The sequence below is a fragment of the Dermacentor silvarum genome, chromosome 10, assembly GCF_013339745.2.
Source record: "Dermacentor silvarum isolate Dsil-2018 chromosome 10, BIME_Dsil_1.4, whole genome shotgun sequence".
NCBI classification, from domain to species: Eukaryota; Metazoa; Arthropoda; class Arachnida; order Ixodida; family Ixodidae; genus Dermacentor; species Dermacentor silvarum.
In genome coordinates, this window is record NC_051163.1 from 140,800,131 (window position 1) to 140,818,776 (window position 18,646).

The following is an 18,646-nucleotide window of genomic DNA, read 5'->3' on the forward strand; positions in this document are numbered from 1 at the left end:
AGCCGACTTATCAGCTTCCGAAAATAATCCCACGAAAGCAAGGACAATTAAGAGTGGGCACTCTGGTGCGCCAGCGAACGCCGGTTGCTGTCCAAAGACCGAGTCAGAGCCCAAAGTTGTCAAAACACAACAAAATATATTCTTCACACAAGGCAGTTACACACACACTTGCACACTTAGGCTAAGCACAACACAATACAAATCAGATGGGTATTAACAAACACAATAAAATAATTCACAACAAGCACTAACAGTCCAACACGTAAAGTACAAAATAAATAGGAGCACTAAGTGTCCAATCGTATTCACCGTGCTGGTTGATCTTGGAGTCAGACGATCTCGGCGTAGCTCGCGCAAATCTCGAAGAAGGAACTTCTTCCGGAAATGCAGACGCTCGATGAACCCGTCGACTAGCTTGCCGGGGAATCCCCTTCTTCCGCAGACGCTCGGTCTTCACGTTACATCACTTCACCGGGGCGGACTGAACTTTCTGAACTCCCTGAATTTCCGAATTCCACTGAACGATTCTCGCACGGCGGTTGTATAGCTTCCACAGGCGTTCTCCAACATTCTTATCGGTGTCGTGATCTCTTAGCATGGCCAAAGCCTGGGGAAGCTTCGAGTCTTTTCTCGTACCTTCAACCGCCGTCTGAGTGTTGTCGAGGGGGGGGGGGGGTGATGATGACTCATGCTGTTGGCGCGCGCGCTCACGCTGTAGTTATCTCTCTCGACTCGCCGGGTGAGAAGGTGTCTCGGCGCGCGCGTGTGCTCTCTCTCTCTCTCTCCCTTTCCGGTTAACGTCTCTTCGGCGAGTCTCTTCCAGACGTCTCGGCGCCGTTAGCGTTGTTGCTTGAGGCGTATGCCCTCTCCCCCTCTGTTGAAGTTGCCGCGGGGCCGGCGTGTTCTTTCGCTGGCTTGCGTGACACGCGGTGCGCGCTTGGATTACGCGCTCTTTTGTGACACTGCCCCCCACTTTAAGAATATTATGCAATAATATTCAAGAAAACACAAAAGAAGCGCACACCAAAGTCCACTACACACGAGTCCGTAAGTCCATAAATCAGTCCACCACAATTCACACATCACTTCACTCGCGATACATTGAATACAAGCACAAGTCACACAGGTTCACTTGGATTACACAATGACACGTCCCTCGCATAACATGTACACTTGTACTATACAATAATACATATCTCGCGTAACAAGACAATCATAAGAAATATAACGTGAGCAAAAAAGTATACAAAACTATGACAGGGTAGTTTACAGAACACAAACAAATACATAAAGAAACACTATATCCATGATACATCAATAGTCATTCGGTGCACTCAATCAAAACGCTTTGCACCACGGATAATCGTCAACGGTTCTTAAGTTTAAATTTACTGTCCTTGGTTTTTCGATGGAAGGGTTTCGAGTTGTGATTATGAGTCCCGGTCGGTTTATTTTCGGAATCGGGCGTGGAAAGGAGCTGGAAAGGCTTTGCCTGAACCTTTGCTTCAGCTCGGCTGACAGCCGCCGCGGTGTTCTCGTCAGATGTTGATGGTTTTCCGCGTGGCTCTTTAATCGTCGAGGGTTCGGTCTTCGGCTCTTCTTCCAAAGGTTTCGGATCGTCTGGGGCGCGAACTCCCTCGACGTTTCCTATGATTAGGTCGTACAGTGGGTTGTCCATGCAAAGCGCAGTGACATTCCCACTGTAGTAGGGGTATCGAGCTCAATCCTGGCTTCAGCAAGCTTCCTAGTCGTACCATCGATCAGGTAAACTAACGTGGTTTCGCCTGTGAGCTCACTGTCTTTGACCAAGTACCTCCGTACGATCACTGTGCTGGCGCCGGTATCTCGTAACACCGTAATTTGTTTTCCTGCCATTTTTCCGGCAAGGACAGGCATTCTCTTATCGGGAAATTCTGGGCGTTGTTTCATCACCGCATTAAGGACCGGAATTCTTTTTCCGTCTCGGAGTTCGACAAATTCGGCGTTTACGTCTTCTTGTTGTTTTGGCGGGGTATACACACAGGATGCTTGGGGAGTTTCTTTCCCTCCCTTGCGACATGTATCGGCTTTGTGACCAGTTCGCCCACATTTAAAACATTTAACGTCGTTGGGGCGCGTACAATTGGTCCGACAATTGCTAGCATGATGGCCCAGTCTGTTACAGAGATAACACCTCGGAATAGGCTTCTGAGGGTTTCTCCTTTCATCGGATGTCGGTTTCTTTGCGTCCCCTGGCTTCTCTTTTCTGATCTTGGAGAGATTGGTGCCTCCCTGTGCTTCCAAAAATTGGTCTGCCAATTCCAACATATCTTGAAGCGATTTAGCTTTCCTTTCCTTCAGATAGAGTGACAGGCTCGGGTGACAACTGATGAGGAATTGCTTCTTGATCAGAAGCTCTCTAAGCGCACCGTACTCCTGTAAAGTCTCTGAAAGTTCGGTCCACCTATCAAAATAGTGACTGAGCCGCGCGGCAAATTTCGTGGCAGTCTCGCCATCGGCGGGCTTTCCAGTGATAAACTTACCTCGGAAGCCTTCTACGGTGAACCTAAATCTCTTCAGTAAAGCAGCTTCCATAATTAGAGGCATCGGTTGGCGTCAGCATACCGTACACACTAAGTGCTTCGCCACTCAAACACGTGCTCAACGCAGTGGCCCATTGATCCTCTGGCCAATTCTTGCTTTTAGCAACTGTCTCAAATCTGTGCAAATAAGCATCCAAGTGATCTTTTTCTTTCATCAAACGCCACAAGCAGTTTGCTCGGGTTCAGACGGAAGCTAGTTTCTTCCCTTTCAGTGCTATCGACTCTTTCCTGGGCGGGAGCGTCTGTGAGCTGCTGCAAACGAAGTCGTTCGAGTTCTAACTCGTGCTATCTTTGTCTTTCTCTCTCAGCTATTTCAGCCTCTCTCTCTTCTCTGATCTGTCGCTCCTTTGCTTCTCTTTCTTCTTTTTGCTTCATCGCCTCTCTTTCTTCTCTTATCTGTCGCTCTTGCGCTTCTCTTTCTTCTCTTATCTGTCTCTCCTTTGCTTCTCTTTCTTCTTTGGCCCTTTCGGCCGCTAGCCTTTCTCTCTCTCTCTTTCTAGAGCTTCTTTTTCCTTCTGGCTTACCCACTTCCGTAGTTCCGCTCCGGAAAGACCCATCTTCTCACCAAGGGCAACTAATTTCTCGAGATCCATGAAGCCCTTCCAAATCTATCCGCGTGCAAAAAATATCTGCCTATGTTTCAACCATCAAACTGCTCTCTGCACACAAGTTAGCAAAACGTGGTGCAACACTCAAAATCGTTTACAATAGCAATGTAAACGACCCTAGGCTCTTTCTCCCTACTATGGACACACAATTTGCACCAGAAAGGTCCTGTCGCGGACGCCAGAAATATCGTCACAGACCCCGTGAACGAGGCGCAGACGCCGGACTAAATTCCAAAGCCGACTTATCAGCTTCCGAAAATAATCCCACAAAAGCAAGGACATGTAAGAGTGGGCCCTCTGGTGCGCCAGCGAACGCCGGTTGCTGTCCAAAGACCGAGTCAGAGCCCAGAGTTGTCAAAACACAACAAAATATATTTTTCACACAAGGCAGTTACACACACACTTGCACACTTAGGCTAGACACAACACAATAGAAATCAGATGGGTATTAACAAGCACAATAAAATAATTCACGACAAGCACTAACAGTCCCACACGTAAAGTACAAAATAAATAGGAACACTAAGTGTCCAATCGTATTCACCGTGCTGGTTGATCTTAGAGTCAGACGATCTCGGCGTAGTTCGCGCAAATCTCGAAGAAGGAACTTCTTCCGGAAATGCAGACGCTCGATGAACCCGTCGACTAGCTTGCCGGGGAATTCCCTTCTTCCGCAGACGCTCGGTCTTCACGTTACATCACTTCACCGGTGCGCACTGAACTCTCTGAACTCCCTGAATTTCCGAATTCCACTGAACGATTCTCGCACGGCGGTTATATAGCTTCCATAGGCGTTCTCGAACATTGTTATCGGTGTCGTGATCTCTTAGCATGGCCAAAGCCTGGGGAAGCTTCGAGTCTTTTCTCGTACCTTCGACCGCCGTCTGAGTGTTGTCGAGGGGGGATGATGATGACTCATGCTGTTGGCGCACGCGCTCACGCTGTAGTTATCTCTCTCGACTCGCCGGGTGAGAAGGTGTCTCGGCGCGCGCGTGTGCTCTCTCTCTCTCTCTCTCTCCGGTTAACGTCGCCTCGTCGATACAACTCGGATACAACTTTAGAAGACAGCGGCATTTGCCCCTCAAGGGCGGATGCACACGAGCTGGCACCAATAGGCGCGCACTTCAGGTGACGTCATGAGCCGGACGGCCGGTGTCCCCGCCGACGTAGAACATGCCTAACATGGCCGCCCTCGCTTTGAACTGGGCCGAGTCGCGTCAGCTCTGTGCGTCTACCTTCGTCAGAGTGAATTCGAATTGTTTGTGGTGGTCTGTCATGCCGGAAATATTATTGTGAGCTTACGATGCACAATTTGTGCTGTGTGCGTTTGTTCTGAGCCGTGAGCCGGCGAAGAAAGATTGCAGCGAACATCGGTGACGCTGCGCTGCACTTCGTGTGGAAACAGGTTCTCGCGGCGACATACCGCTGCAAACAAACATCGTACGTGTTGGTTCCGTGGTGTTTTGTTTTGCTCCTAAGTGCGGCGGGTGTGTTTGTGTACTGTGGCCTGCGTTTCTCGTCGGACGTGGTGAAGTGATGGAGCAAAACCATTATCAGGATAAATGAGAAAAGCGTGCGCGGATGAAACCAACCTGCGAGTTTCTCAACAGAAAATATTTGTGAAAGCAACCTCCAACGCAAAGATTCGTTGCTGCCACCTCAGCGTGCAAACGACCGATCGTTGGCAGCAGTATGATAAGATAGCCGAGCGTCTAGGAGCGTCGTTCGAGTGTTGTGTAGCACCGTCGATTGATTGCTTTCCACCAATGCTAAGCCCCATCGGCAACCTTGTCGGCACGCTTCCGCGCGCGCCGACAAGCGAACGCGCCGCTTCGCGTCGGCTGGAGGAAAAGGGCGCGCAACCACAGGATACTAGCTCTGACGCGTGCCGGCGCTCACTCCTCGGCTGCGGTGCACTGTTGCTTGACCATTTTGTCTTCAACTGTCCAAGTGCGGCCTAAAACAGCCTTCTGTAAACTGAGCTTGAAACAATAAGTCAGTGATCTGTATGCTATTTTAGATATAAAAAAAACATGTTTGGTTAATGAATGTACGCCTGCCGCAACGGTTTCCTTGAACATAACTGCACAAGCTATCGACATCAGCGATTGCGTTCGCGTTGTCGTCTGCAAGATCAGTTTGCAAACACCTGCACGAGCATGGCATGTCACATCAATAGCTCTCGTACGATCTCTCTTTCTTTTTTTGTAGTTCGTTGCACAGCCAACTATGTAAGAATTACCTAAGAACTACGTAGGAACTACGCAATGTATCAGTGAAAAATCTGTATCATAAATATAATTATGCTTTTGGTGCATGAATGAAACGCGTAAGTGGGTTCTGAGAAAATCAGCAAAAAAAAATAATTTAAACACTTGTGGCGCTCACAAAGAGACATTTCGAACAGCCAAAATTTACCAGTTTCGTAGCTTGTCTCCTGATTATTGTTTGTCTAATCTTTCCCATGGAACCTTTAATTTTTCTAGGTTGTTTTGAAGCATCAACACCGCATCGGGAGGCCTTGAAGCACTTATTCGTACTCTTGAAGCACTTATTCAAATGTATTGGCAGCTCATTTGCATAATATGAAAAAAATATCTGTAAACAGGTTATTTTTAAAATTTATACACTTCAAGTCCCCACAAAAATAACGGAAAGAAATACCAGTTCGTTTATTGTTTTCAGCCTACAATGATGTTTCGAATGAGAAAGACATTCAATTTGTTATGTGAGGCGTGTAACAATTGCTGTGCCATATATTGCACAACACTGGACATGGCAGCCAACCATTATTAAACCCCAGAAGAAATTAATGGCACAATGCATATGATCAAGGAAACAGAGTTTTATTACACTTAATGGATGCTTTAAAAGACTGTCACACTATAATAATATTGCACAAAAGCTACTGAACTAAACTAATATACTAGTACATATTTAAAGATCAATTTCATATTACAGTAACAATAACCAATCAATCAAATGTTTATTATAGGGCCCTGAAACAGCTAGAGGGCCTCTGACTGGTGCACTTAAAAAGCAATATGCGAGACAAAATGTACAGAGAACACAAATGTGGAAAACAAAACAATGCGAGATAGAGAAACTTATAAGGGAAAAGAAAACAAGGAAGCGTAAACTGCAGTTAATCATACAACATGATTATCTACATATATACAATAGATAGGAAATGAACTCTGAAATATGTCAATGCAGGCACAATTCTTATTGTTTTTTGGAGTCGAGCCATATATAGGACAGTCTTTATTGGAACAAGGCCAGGCAGAGAATGCGGAATGTTACCTGGTATACTGTTGCAGCACAACAAATTGCACAGTTTTAGGAACGAAAAGGCATGATTTAATAAGTCTTGGATGAGTGACTAACAACTTCATTAATCGAAGGGGTAAGGTGTAAGGGAGTCTAGAGGTGTGAGTTGAGGTACATTTGAGAGTGCTGGACTATGGTCGCCAGAATGGCAAAAGTGGTGTTGGAAGACAGATATCAATTTATTCTGGATGCATGCAGTGATGTCAGAATTAGATTTGCATGTTGTACCTCAATCTACAGAGACATACTCTAGTATATATATATAGTGGAAGGCACACAGCAGCATACGATTTCAGAAACAGAACAGGTGAGTGGTCATCATGCAATATACGACATACAATTCCAAGAGCGTGAAGGGCACTTTGTGCATATTTAATGTGTGAACAGAAGCTTAGTGTTTTGTCGAAGTACACACCAAGATCTTTGATTTCATCGACACTGGACAGTGGAGCATCCCGAAGGGCGTACGAAAATTGTACATGGTATGTTTTGCGCGTGTAACTTAATGCCATAGTTTTGGAAGCATTTAAGCGTACATACCATTATTGTTTCTGCACCAGCTTGAGAATGAGAAAATGTCTTTTTGGAGGTCAATGCAGTCATGAACACTGTTGACAGTCTTAAATATCCTTAAGTCGTCTGCATACAAAGCCATGCTGTCCATCTATTAAAATGTTCTTAGCACTAACAGAAAGCAGGGAATGCAATACTGATTCAAACACTTTTGACTCAATGCAGCAGATAGATATAGGCTGGTAGTTAGTAACTGCACTCGCAGCACCCGATTTGTGCACGGGCAATATCCATGCTACCTACCCAAGTGCTAAAAAATATGCTAGACTTTAGGGAACTATGGAAGATGCTTGGGACAACAGGGACGCTTCTATACGTCTTAAGCAATGTGGGAGGAATACCATCAACACCACAAGAAAGGGAAGGTTTGAGGCACTTCATACACTTGAAAACAAGGTCTTCATTGACTGATAGCATAAACACTGTACCAGGCTGAGAAGGAAGGTTACTTGAAGCATCCTTTACACAATAGACACAACAGAAATGTTCTGCAAAGGCATCACCAGTGTTCAAGACATCATCACCATTTTCATCAAGAAGACACCTCTTTGGTGCTCTCTTTGGAAGAATGACAGCGCACGAGGCTCCAAAAATATTTTGAATTATGTGTCATGCTGGCTTCAACACCATCAATGTGGTTGTAGGGATCATTATAACTATAATAATAATAATAATAATAATAAAAATAATAATAATAATAATAATAAGAATAATAATAACCTTAGCAGTACCATGGCACTCTAGACAGCTCGCAAGGCTTTTTTAAAAAAGTAAGGCTCATGCCTGCACGCTAGAGCGTCTGATAGTCAGCCATCTAGAGCAGGAATTTGCTCTAGATGACGCGCTCGCTCGCTCACACACACACACACACAAACACGCTTGCTCACTTGCAGAACACATCACACGCACATACAAGCCAATAACTGGGAAGTCGACGGTGCACAATGCACAGGAGTGCCGTTTCACTATGGTCGCAAGGAATGGGAGTCCTAATGGAGAGAAAGCTCTGTATAAGAATGGAGTTGCGGCGTTGGACTGCACAGGTGTGATGGGGCTCAGGCTGTCCTGATGGCTTGTTCAGACGGACAGAACAAGAAATATAAGTGTTTCCAGAGAGCCACACAGCGCCCTGCAGAATAGACAGACAAGTGCAATTTTGCGCTGGTATTGCAGGGTGCGCCACTGAAGGGCTTTGAGGTGATCCTTGTAGGCTGGCATGAGCTTGCGACGATCGAAAAGATGGGAGTAGAGGGTGTGCATTGCCCGGCACTGAACAAGCTCAAGTTTGTCAGCGAGATGAGTTTGGTAAGGGGACTAAACTGATGAAAAAATAAAAATGATGAGCAGTACTCAAGCTGTGGTGGTACGAGAGAAGTGTAGAGTGCTCTGAAAACCTCAAGTCCCCAGGGAAGGGAGAGACAGGTCACAAATCCCAGAATGCGACGAGCCTAGTGACTTGTGTGGAAAAGTCGAGAGAAGGGCTGAATATTACATCCAGGGTGGGAAGGGTCCGAACGGTCTTCATGGGGGTGCCACTGAGGAAGTAGGTTGGGTGCACAGAGGTTGTGGTGTGGCTGATATGCATGGCAGCACTTATTTCAGTGCTAACACAAAGTTTGTTATTGTAGGCCTAGTCGTCCACCTTTACAAAATGTATTCATTTCATGCGCATATGCTGCACTGCGTATTGGCATAATGTTGCAGTGCAAGTGTTAACTAGTGAATTAAACACATTCTGCGAAGATGCATAGGAACTTGGTTTTGAGTTAATCTTTTTCCCGACTACAGTTTATAGTATCACAGCGAGATGCATTTTAGTGCAAGCTGAAGAGATTTGGGCAGCTTAAGCATACAGACTGCGAAATGCACTGATGACACCTTTACCCCTTCCCTGCAATGCATGCACTCACACCACCTGCTCTTTCCATAAACAAAACAAAAAATATATCAAAAGCCAATTGCAGTTTCACTGACTCAGTACGTGCTGCTTGTCAAGCAGGCATCGAAGCAATCCTGGTATACGCAGTAGCATGCATAAGGTCCTCCTATGCATTGCACACGGTGCATATAGTGCAAGCAGATTTTTTTTTCCAAGTGCTCAACTACAAGAACACATGACAGTGTTGTATCACGTTTCCTTCAGTGTGTCAGCGTTCTTGAGCGCTGCACGAGCGATTTATCGCCAACTAGCCCATAAGACACCTGCACTTGAAAGAAGTGAGTGAAGGAGTACTGTGAACTTGTACTGAACTAGATTTCACACGCCGAATCGAAGAGTGCACTTTCAACTAAACGGATGGCATGGCTGAAGATGTACGCGTATTTCCCATTGTTCGGCGACTAGTGTCTTTCGCTTTCGCAAGTTATCTTTGCCGCTGGAAACAGCGCAGAGCTCGCCCGTTAAACCCGAGTCCCGAGACCACATAATTCACACACGAAACACGCCGCGGTTCACCACCTGAAGTTCCACACGGTTCATTTACACCACACCACACAAAGCGCGAAGTCAGGAGAGCCATATTTCAAATCACAGCAGCGCAAAACGTAACTGAAATTTCAGCTGGGCTCGTTCACCGCCGGTCGAACTCGACGGACGCGCTAGGCCTACGCGTAATGTAAACAACATCGGCGGTAGACGAGTGCTGATTATCCAGACTTCGCACTTCGAAAGCAAGTTTCCATTCGTTTCGAGCACAAGAAAATATACATACAACAAGCACAGGCGTTGCCGCAATCGTCTGCAATCGTGATTAGGTTGGATGTTTTAGCAGACGATCGCACTGAGATCGGCGGAATCCAGCGGGCCGGCAGGTTGGGTTCGGCGGCGTCGTTCGAACGCGGCACGAATTCTCGTCGCACTTCCACCACCCATGGTCGTGGGTCGTGTCGGCCTACTATCACAACACTGTCTTTCAGAAACACTGTCGCGCGCGTCGTGCGTCCGAAGCACTCGGACGATCGTTGGCGTCGGCGCTAGGGTGGCTAGAAGCCACCCTAGCGCCGACCCTATCGCCACCCTATCGGCGCCTTCGCATCGGCGGCTATCATCAGGCGTAGCAGCCAGAGGCTTCGCGGACTCTGATTGGTAGACGCCGGCGACGGTTTGCAGGCTCTGATTGGTGGACGCCGGCGTCGCGTCGGCTCGCGCCGCTGGTTTTCTAGCATCGGCAGCTGGCAAAATCTCCGCGCGCCGGCACGCGCCACCCCGTTCGCGACTGACGCTTTTGACGCATTTGACGCATTTTCGCGTGCCGGCGCGTGGTGAAGCGTGCCTGTGGTTGGGCCTTAACAATCAGTGACTAACACGCGCTGCTTGGGCGAATGTCTTTGGATTGTTAACGGTCAGGCGTTTGGAAGCAGTGTTTGTTTCCTTGATGTCAGCCTGAATGCTAATATAAAATTATGACTGATACAGTGGTGCCGTTGCAAGGGAGCTTGGCATGAATTCGGGTCACTGTGTGGCTTAGAACTCTTCGCTCACTGCACGCGCCAGCTGTAGAAAGCCTGCTGTGACACAATCGCGCATAAGTTGTGCTGTCAGCGCTCGACTTGCTTTCCCACAACACAACTTTGCGCTTTCTCGTGATATGTCGCTACTAAAAAATTCCTATGACAGTGAAGGCAACAGAGCCAATATGTACATTAAAAAAACTACGACAAAGTAGGCACAGCTGCTTGTGAACTGACTCCTAATAGTTCTACTCGTGTCTGCGTTAAATGTGTGTGCGTATTTTCTTGTGTGTTTGTGTATATTTGTTATTTTGCCCTTTTTTGTATTTTAGATCTTAGTTTGTCGCGCTCGCGTTTGTGTTCATGTGGGTGAATATGTGAGTTCTTCCGTGCGTTTATGTATTTATTCCTATTTTTATACCCTTTTATTTTTGCATTTGTTCTTGTAAGCATGCTTCAGCTACGAATTTCTTTACAATTCCATTAACTCGTCTTATTCAAAGCACCAAGTCCTGTGAATAGCAGGGCTGGCCTCTTCGATGTCATTAAAGCCATTCTCTATTGTCTACCTTGCCTCCTCAGTCTGTCACCTTGCTTTGTTTTCTCCTACTATTCTGACCTTGCTTATTGTGCTGTTGCCGCAACGTGATTAACCAACTTTCACGAAAGAACGTTCTATCAGCTGTGACAACAGAAACATTGACAGATACAAAATGTTAAAAGCATCACGTGGCTTGCACAGTTACTTCGTCTCTTACCCCTGTTAATGTGTTTATGCATCAGTGCATACAGTAGCTTGCCAGAAGTGCACATGAAAAGGTGCCATATTCTGAAACAGCACCTTGCTATGTTGTTGCATTCAGTCTTAATAAACAGATGGTTTTGCTGCCCGTCACATGTGGTGGTACACATATATAATATTGTGCAGTGGGGTATCACTTCCTGTCTTGACGCTTTTATCATTACAAATGCAGTTTTCTAGTGAATGGAGTCCAGCAAAGCAGTGCTGTGAGAGCTTTTGCAACTTTTACCATTTATTACTTCCCCAATATCACTGTCTGAATCTGTCCGTCACTTTGCCTACGGCTTGTAATGAACAAAGTGACTCACTAAAACACGTTCAACTTTACTGAGCATTTTTCCGGTACGTAAATATGACAAAAAATGCTAGCAAAGTTAATCACGTTAATGATTGTGCTTGCATTCGCATTACTTGCTCGAGTCAGATGAATAAATTGAAAATTGGCTATGACAACACTTCAATTTTCAGTGCAGGCTGCTAACGGAGCCATAAAGCGTGCTCCGAATACTGCTATTTCATTATGTGGCGCGTCAAACTCGACGGTGGCTTCCTGAATGAGCATTTTGGGCCTCACTAAGCTAATGATGTTTTATATTTGTTCTCTTATTCGCATTACTTGTGTGAGCCAGATAACAAAATAAACAATGCGACCACATGAATGTGCTTTGGCATTCAAGCTGCTAACAGTGGCTGTCAGTTTCGTGTTGTCTACTGCTATTTCACCACCACTCGCTATGACATGACTGCGATTTCCAGTGTAGACTGCTAACAGAACCATAAAGCCTGCTCTGACTGCTGCTATTTCACTATGGGGCGCGTCAAACTCGACGGTGGCTGCCCGAATGAGCATTTTGAGCCCGCCAACGATAATCAGGGTTGACAATAGTGTTTCAATTCAGATATGCCAGCATTTAAATGTGTTTCTATGCCACTTCTTAAATCGAGCACAATGTGTGCAGGACGTTGCTTAACAGAATTGAGCTTCTATTATAAAGAATACGCCATAAATGGAACTGCTTATTTATTTGAGAGGTCACGGAATGGATGGTTGGCTGTTGCGAACCCACCGGCAAAATTTTGGTAGCCCTAATAAGGGCTGTTCTTTTGTTAATAAGAAGCCTTTATGCTTCGTCGAGTGGCTCAATGCCAGACAGCTCGCAGTCGGAGTCGCTTTCTTCAGTGTCATCTTCACCCAGCTGGATGATGATGGGTTGAATGTGCTCACTCCCAGACGTGTCAAGTCTGGACTTTGCCTCCAAGTCCATCACATGCTGAATGCTCTTCCTCCAGTCTTCCGCCGTTACCTGCTTGATTTTCTCCCTCAAGATGACGTCAACCGTGGACAGCTTGAAGTCTCTGTTGTCCGCAGCGATGCCATTTTTGACCTTGGCCCACACAAGCTCAATGGGATTAAATTCGCAATGGTACGGCGGGAGCCTGAGTATAATGCAACCGGCCCTTACAGCTGTGTTGTCTACGATGTTGCTCAGAAAGCGTGACTTTACAGATGCCACCAGCTCAAGCAGCTGCTTCTTTATCATCCTTTCACCGTAGGTGATGTTCTTGCTTGTGTGCCACTCCTGTATATTTTCCTTCTTCCAGGCCGTCGTCGGCAATTTCTCTTCTCGTCGGCTATGGTAAGGTGCATTGTCTAAAACAATGACGCTACCAGCTGGCAACTTCTGCAGAACGTCATTGAACCAGCCCTCAAGGCTCAAAGCGATTGCCGTCCATTTCTTCGTGGTAGTCGCCTGTCTTTTGGCCTCGGAATACATCCAAGCAGCCGTCGACGAAACCATCCTCGCTGCCGATGTGCGTCACGATCAGGCGCTGACCTTTCCCAGAAGGTTGTTTTAGACCCGTCGTCAGGCCATTTGCTCGAGCGAACAGGCGTCCGCGCTTCTGCACCACGGTGTCTGTCCACATGATCGACCGAGTGTGTCCCGCCGTAACCCATGTTAGGGTGACGGTGGGTGACCCTACCCATGTCTCGTCCAGGTAGAACATCTTTCGGCCTTCCGCCCGGTAGCGCTCCACGTCACGGAGGTAGCGATTCCGCCAATCGGTGATGTCATCCCGGTCGATAAGCAGCGAGTTGCGGCTTGTTTTTTCGTGCTTGAAGCCGATCTCGACAAACAGGCGACGAACAGTACACCGCCTTAGTGATGGGAAACTCGGTAGTTATCTTCTCGACCGTCGGTATCTCGTTGCGGCGAAAGAAATCGTGCACACATGACCTCAGCGCGCACAACGTGAAGCTGTCAAACTTCGCGCTGCGTCTTCTTCACATTGCGTGGGCGCTTTTGCGAGGGCGTCGTCAGTTTGCCACCCGAAAAATGCGAAGCTTTAACTTCCTCCCTCACCCTGAACACAGTAATTTCGCTGACACCGAGCATGTCGGCGACAAACTTGCTCGTGTCCTCCACGCTTCGTTCAGGCTGCCTGTTACGCCAAAACGTGTAGCAGTGGAAGATCATGCTGCGTGAATCGCTGTTCAGGATGTGGCCGCTATTGTTCTTGCCGAGGCTCCTTGGTGGTGTGGTCATCGAGGCGACACAAGGCACGTTCGGCAACAAAGGATCGCGTTCCGATGTCACCTCGCTGGGCTCCATGGCGGAAAACTGGCACGGAATGCCGCGCGCGATCGTGCGCGAACTCAGGAGATCGCAGGTTCGCAACCGTGAAAAAAAAGGAAAAATATTAATTAAAAATAAGCCCAACACATTAAAAAATAAGGTTGTGCAAATACACAACTAGTATATATCAATCTTATGCTATTAAGCCAGCGATTTCTACGCCCGGTGCCGTCGATCTTGCTCCGTAGCAGACGACGCACAGCGTTGTAGAAGGCATGGAGTTATTTTCCTCTCGCGATCCGGCATGTGCGGTAGCATTTCCATCATGATAGTTTTACCAAACCACTCGTCAAGATACACAAATCTTATTTACACCGACAAATACGCGTTTTAGAAGCATTTTTTGAGCGGGACTATTTCTTTAGTTTGATTGAGGACCTTCATCGAGAAAGTGCAAGAATTGGGTTGAAGATGAATATGCAGAAGACAAAAATAATGTTCAATAGCCTGGCAAGGGAACAAGAATTCAGGATCGCCAGTCAGCCTCTAGAATCTGTAAAGGAATATGTTTATCTAGGTCAATTACTCACAGGGGACCCTGATCATGAGAAAGAAATTTACAGAAGAATAAAATTAGGTTGGAGTGCATACGGCAGGCATTGCCAAATCCTGACTGGGAGCTTACCACTGTCGTTGAAAAGAAAAGTGTACAATCATTGCATTCTACCGGTGCTAACATACGGGGCAGAAACTTGGAGGTTAACAAAGAAGCTCGAGAACAAGTTAAGGACCGCACAAAGAGCAATGGAACGAAAAATCTTAGGAGTAACGTTAAGAGACAGGAAGAGAGCGGTGTGGATCAGAGAACAAACGGGGGTAGACGATATTCTAGTTGACATTAAGCGGAAGAAATGGAGCTGGGCAGGCCATGTAATGCGTAGGATGGATAACCGGTGGACCATTAGGGTTACAGAATGGATACCAAGAGAAGGGAAGCGCAGTCGAGGACGGCAGAAAGTCAGGTGGGATGATGAGGTTAGAAAATTCGCAGGCGCAAGTTGGAATATGCTAGCGCAAGACAGGGGTAATTGGAGATCGCAGGGAGAGGCCTTCGTCCTGCAGTGGACATAAATATAGGCTGATGATGATGATGATGATTTCTTTAGTCGCGGAGGAATGGGCTTCTGCGCTTCAGTCAACTGGGCGGTACCTCCTCCTGTCTTCTAAAGTTGTACCCGACTATAGACCGATTTTTCATGGGCGCCGCCATTGCGTAGGCAGTGGCGCCATCTATGGGCAGTTGGCATGCTGGCTTGGGCGAACGCCCGTGTTGTATGCTGTTCTATACGCTTGGAGGCAGTTTCTGGTGGATTTTTTTTCGCACTCGCGCGGTGTATTTAGCATGAAATGGCGTTTTCTACGTGAGTAATGATCCTGTGAGGCGTAGTGAAGGAATTTAAGTCTGAAGTAATTAAGCGGCTGGAGTAACTGCTGGTGTTAGGGCGGACGGACTGAGCACCCAGCGCGAGGTGTGCGCGCTTGTTTGAGCTTACACTCAGCCTCGGATATCAGTTAGGTATTTCTGAAATTCGTTTCACGAATGTTACCTTACTGCAGCATTCTCAGCACTGTAATTCTAAGCTCTGGTTTAGCTGCAACGAGTAGCTACGAAACATTTGACGATCCTAACACCGTGGGTACCGTTCTGCTGGAGAATAAGCTGTGCTGTTTACATTGACAAGCGTTCAAGTTATGTGTAGATACATTGGACGACTGCCTTGTTTGCTGGGCAAGGTTTCCGCCTACAAATAAAATAGTTTGGTTAAAAATAACCGCATACCGTACAGTGTGAATCACACTTTTCGAGTGGTCGAACGACCAGCTGCAGACCGTGCGAGCGCCCGAGGCAGTACTAAATGCTGTGTTATAGATCTTTTTGTTCTATGTAGCGTATGGTCCAAGGGGTCCAAGCATGCGGCACGACCATGCGGAGTCTTATTGCGTCGTTATCCCGTGGTCTGTTTTATTTTGCCACAAAAGGAGGACATATGAACGTTTTTTTTTTCTGTCTCTCAAGTTCAGCCATTTACGACGCATTCACCCACGTTACGGAAATTGTGTCCTTACAAATAGCTGTTGGATTCTCTTTATGCGACCCCCTTTGTATATTGTGCCTTACAGGGCAGAAAATGTAATGCCGATCTAAACACGAAGCAATTGTATCATGTTTGTTTGCCAACCGCAGTGATCGCTGTGTTGAGCAAAGCCTTCGGCATCTTGCAGGAGGCTAACGTAGACATGCATAGTGATTTGAAGTCTACTAGACTTAAAATGCGTGAGAACGATGCCGGTGGCTGATGCAAATGTTTTACAACAACTCTTCGTCGAGTGAAAACCGATGCATCCAACATAGTGCACAACACATACACACACCGCGGCTGATGATGCGCGTCGCATTTTTGCACATCCAAGAGAAATTTACAGATACTGTAGCTACTGCTGCACCTAAAGGCTACACAGTGGTTGTTCGACGACCTAGTAAGAACTGACATCCCGTAAAATGCACTCAGAACTAGCTAAACCACCTCCGAATCGTTCCGCAGCGCGCGACCGGCAACACATTCAAGCCGCGCCGCGCCGGCTCGCACTAGCCAGAGAGGAGGAAAGGCTCGACGCGCGCCCTTTCCTCCTCGCCCGATGAAAAGGCCTATAGGCGCCGTTGTTCGCGTTGCTGTTTGAGGCGTATGCGCTCTCCCCCTCTGTTGAAGTAGCCGCTGGGCCGGCGTGTTCTTTCGCTGGCTTGCGTGACACGCGGCGCGCGCTTGGATTACGCGCTCTTTTGTGACAGTCTTCCATGTCAGAGGCGGCACGGTAAAGTCCTCAACGACGACAAGATCGTCACGGTTTAAATTCGATGACAGTACAGGTTTGCTGTGGTGAGCAGTGCGCAGGAACAGAGGGTATTCCTTCTTCCACTGCTTCCAAATCTTCCGAAGCAGCTGTTCCCGATGCCGAACACGTCGTCGAAGGTCATGCATAGAGACACTGTGGTGCGCGAAATCAGATACAAAGACGTCGACAGATGCGGGCGTAAGGTTGAAGCATGGTTAGCGAACAACGGGCTGAATTCAGGGGCTTGGGAGGACTTCAGTATAACGGGAGTGCAGTCCAAAGTCTTTTGGTAGAAGGGCGGTTCTTGGAAGGAATTCGAGCTTAACGATGAAAGGAGAGGTAGGTTTTCCAGGAACAAGGCAGCAACGGGGTTTTCGATTAAGGACTTGAATCTTCGAAAGGGAAGGCTGTGGACCTGCCACTACCTGCCAGTAGTCACAGTAGGCCCCGGAGGCTGGCTACTCCAGGAGCACGACATTGCGGTCGTCCAAATTGCCGAAGCCTTTTTTTTTTCTGCGACGCAGGCTGTCTGTCGATGGGAAAACGAACGCTGCTTCAGGCTGGCGCACTGCCTTTGTCGGTCTTCTTGACGTGACCCTTGAGGTTGCCTCACTTACGGTCCAGCTTGTAGCCGAATATGGTCAGGAAGCGCTTGAACGAGTTGGCCATGTCGGCCAGGGTAGCGACGGACGGACCTCGCGCGGCGAGGACTACGACGAGGGCTGCTGAAGTTTTGACGGAGAAAAGCCGTTAGGGCGCGCTTTCGTCGCGGTCGGGGCATGTTTTACTCAGCGCAACAAGTATACTCTCTAATCGTCGTTTTGAGTCTGCAGCAACCTGACGAGCTTGCTGCAGCACCGGCGGTTGCGGTTGCTGCTGGCGTCCCACCAGGATGAAAGCGAAGGCCAGACTTCACGTGACCAAAGGAGAGTTCAGAGGAGTTCCTTTCATTGTCTCCTTGGCCTGCATATGAACAGCAGGTTGTCCATGTCCGTCTTGCTCTTCATGTAGGTGCCACGAGTGCGTCCGCTGGTACACAGTAGGTCATGTCAGTACCGGTGGAGTTGCACACTTTTTGTCGTTTTTGGACGAAGTTGTCAAGCTTGAAGTCTTTAGGCACATCTGGCAGTGGCGGACTCTGCGGTGTAGTTGACGGGAAATAGCGCGGTCGGTCGATGAATGTGAGCCCTCTGGTGGGAGACGTCGGTGCTTTCACGTATGATGGGGTCGCTGACGCTGTGCATATGCTGGTCTCGGGGCTACGGTTTCGAGATCTGATTTGCCGGTGATGGTCGGTCTCCACATTGCGGTGGTGGTCGAGCCATGAGCAAGAACGATGGCGTTTCACTTCGCCGTTTTGTATTTATCCCCTTGCTCGAGGCTGAACAGCTTGCGCGTTTCGTTTTCGGGTCGCTTTTCAAGCAGCGTTTCGTTTTCGCTTGTGGTCGTGATCTGGGGACCCGTATCGGGGATCACCTTGTCGTTGTTGAGGAAGAGCTGACGAGGTACCACCACGTCGGTCTGGAGCTTCGGTTGTTGTAGGCGCGATGTCGGTGGTCTGACCTTTGCGCTGGCCTCGGTCTAGAGCTTACAGTACACGAAGTGTCGGTGTCAGTGATCTGGAGTTTACGCTGACGTTCGCCTGCTTACCGGGTGTACAGACTGGGTGTGCTGCCTGCTGTCATGCCAAAGGGCTGGCGGCAGTCGGTAGTGATCCAATGGCGGCGCGAAAATTCATGCGGAAATGAACCCGGCTGATGGCATGGCGGATCATCTCATGGTATTCGAAGGCCTCGGTGAATTCCGCTTCGTATTCGCCGTCGTCGACCACTA

General features: G+C 47.8%; 1 protein-coding gene across 1 annotated transcript in view; it reads right to left on the reverse strand.

Annotated features, from left to right (window-relative positions):
- Positions 1–17,482, reverse strand: part of LOC119466177 (uncharacterized) — a 41,010-nt gene extending 23,528 nt beyond the window's left edge. The window contains exon 1 of the mRNA XM_049658087.1: positions 17,431–17,482. Within this exon, the coding sequence (XP_049514044.1) occupies positions 17,431–17,482 (52 nt within the window). The remainder of the gene's footprint in view (positions 1–17,430) is intronic.
- Between the last annotated feature and the right edge of the window lie 1,164 nt (positions 17,483–18,646).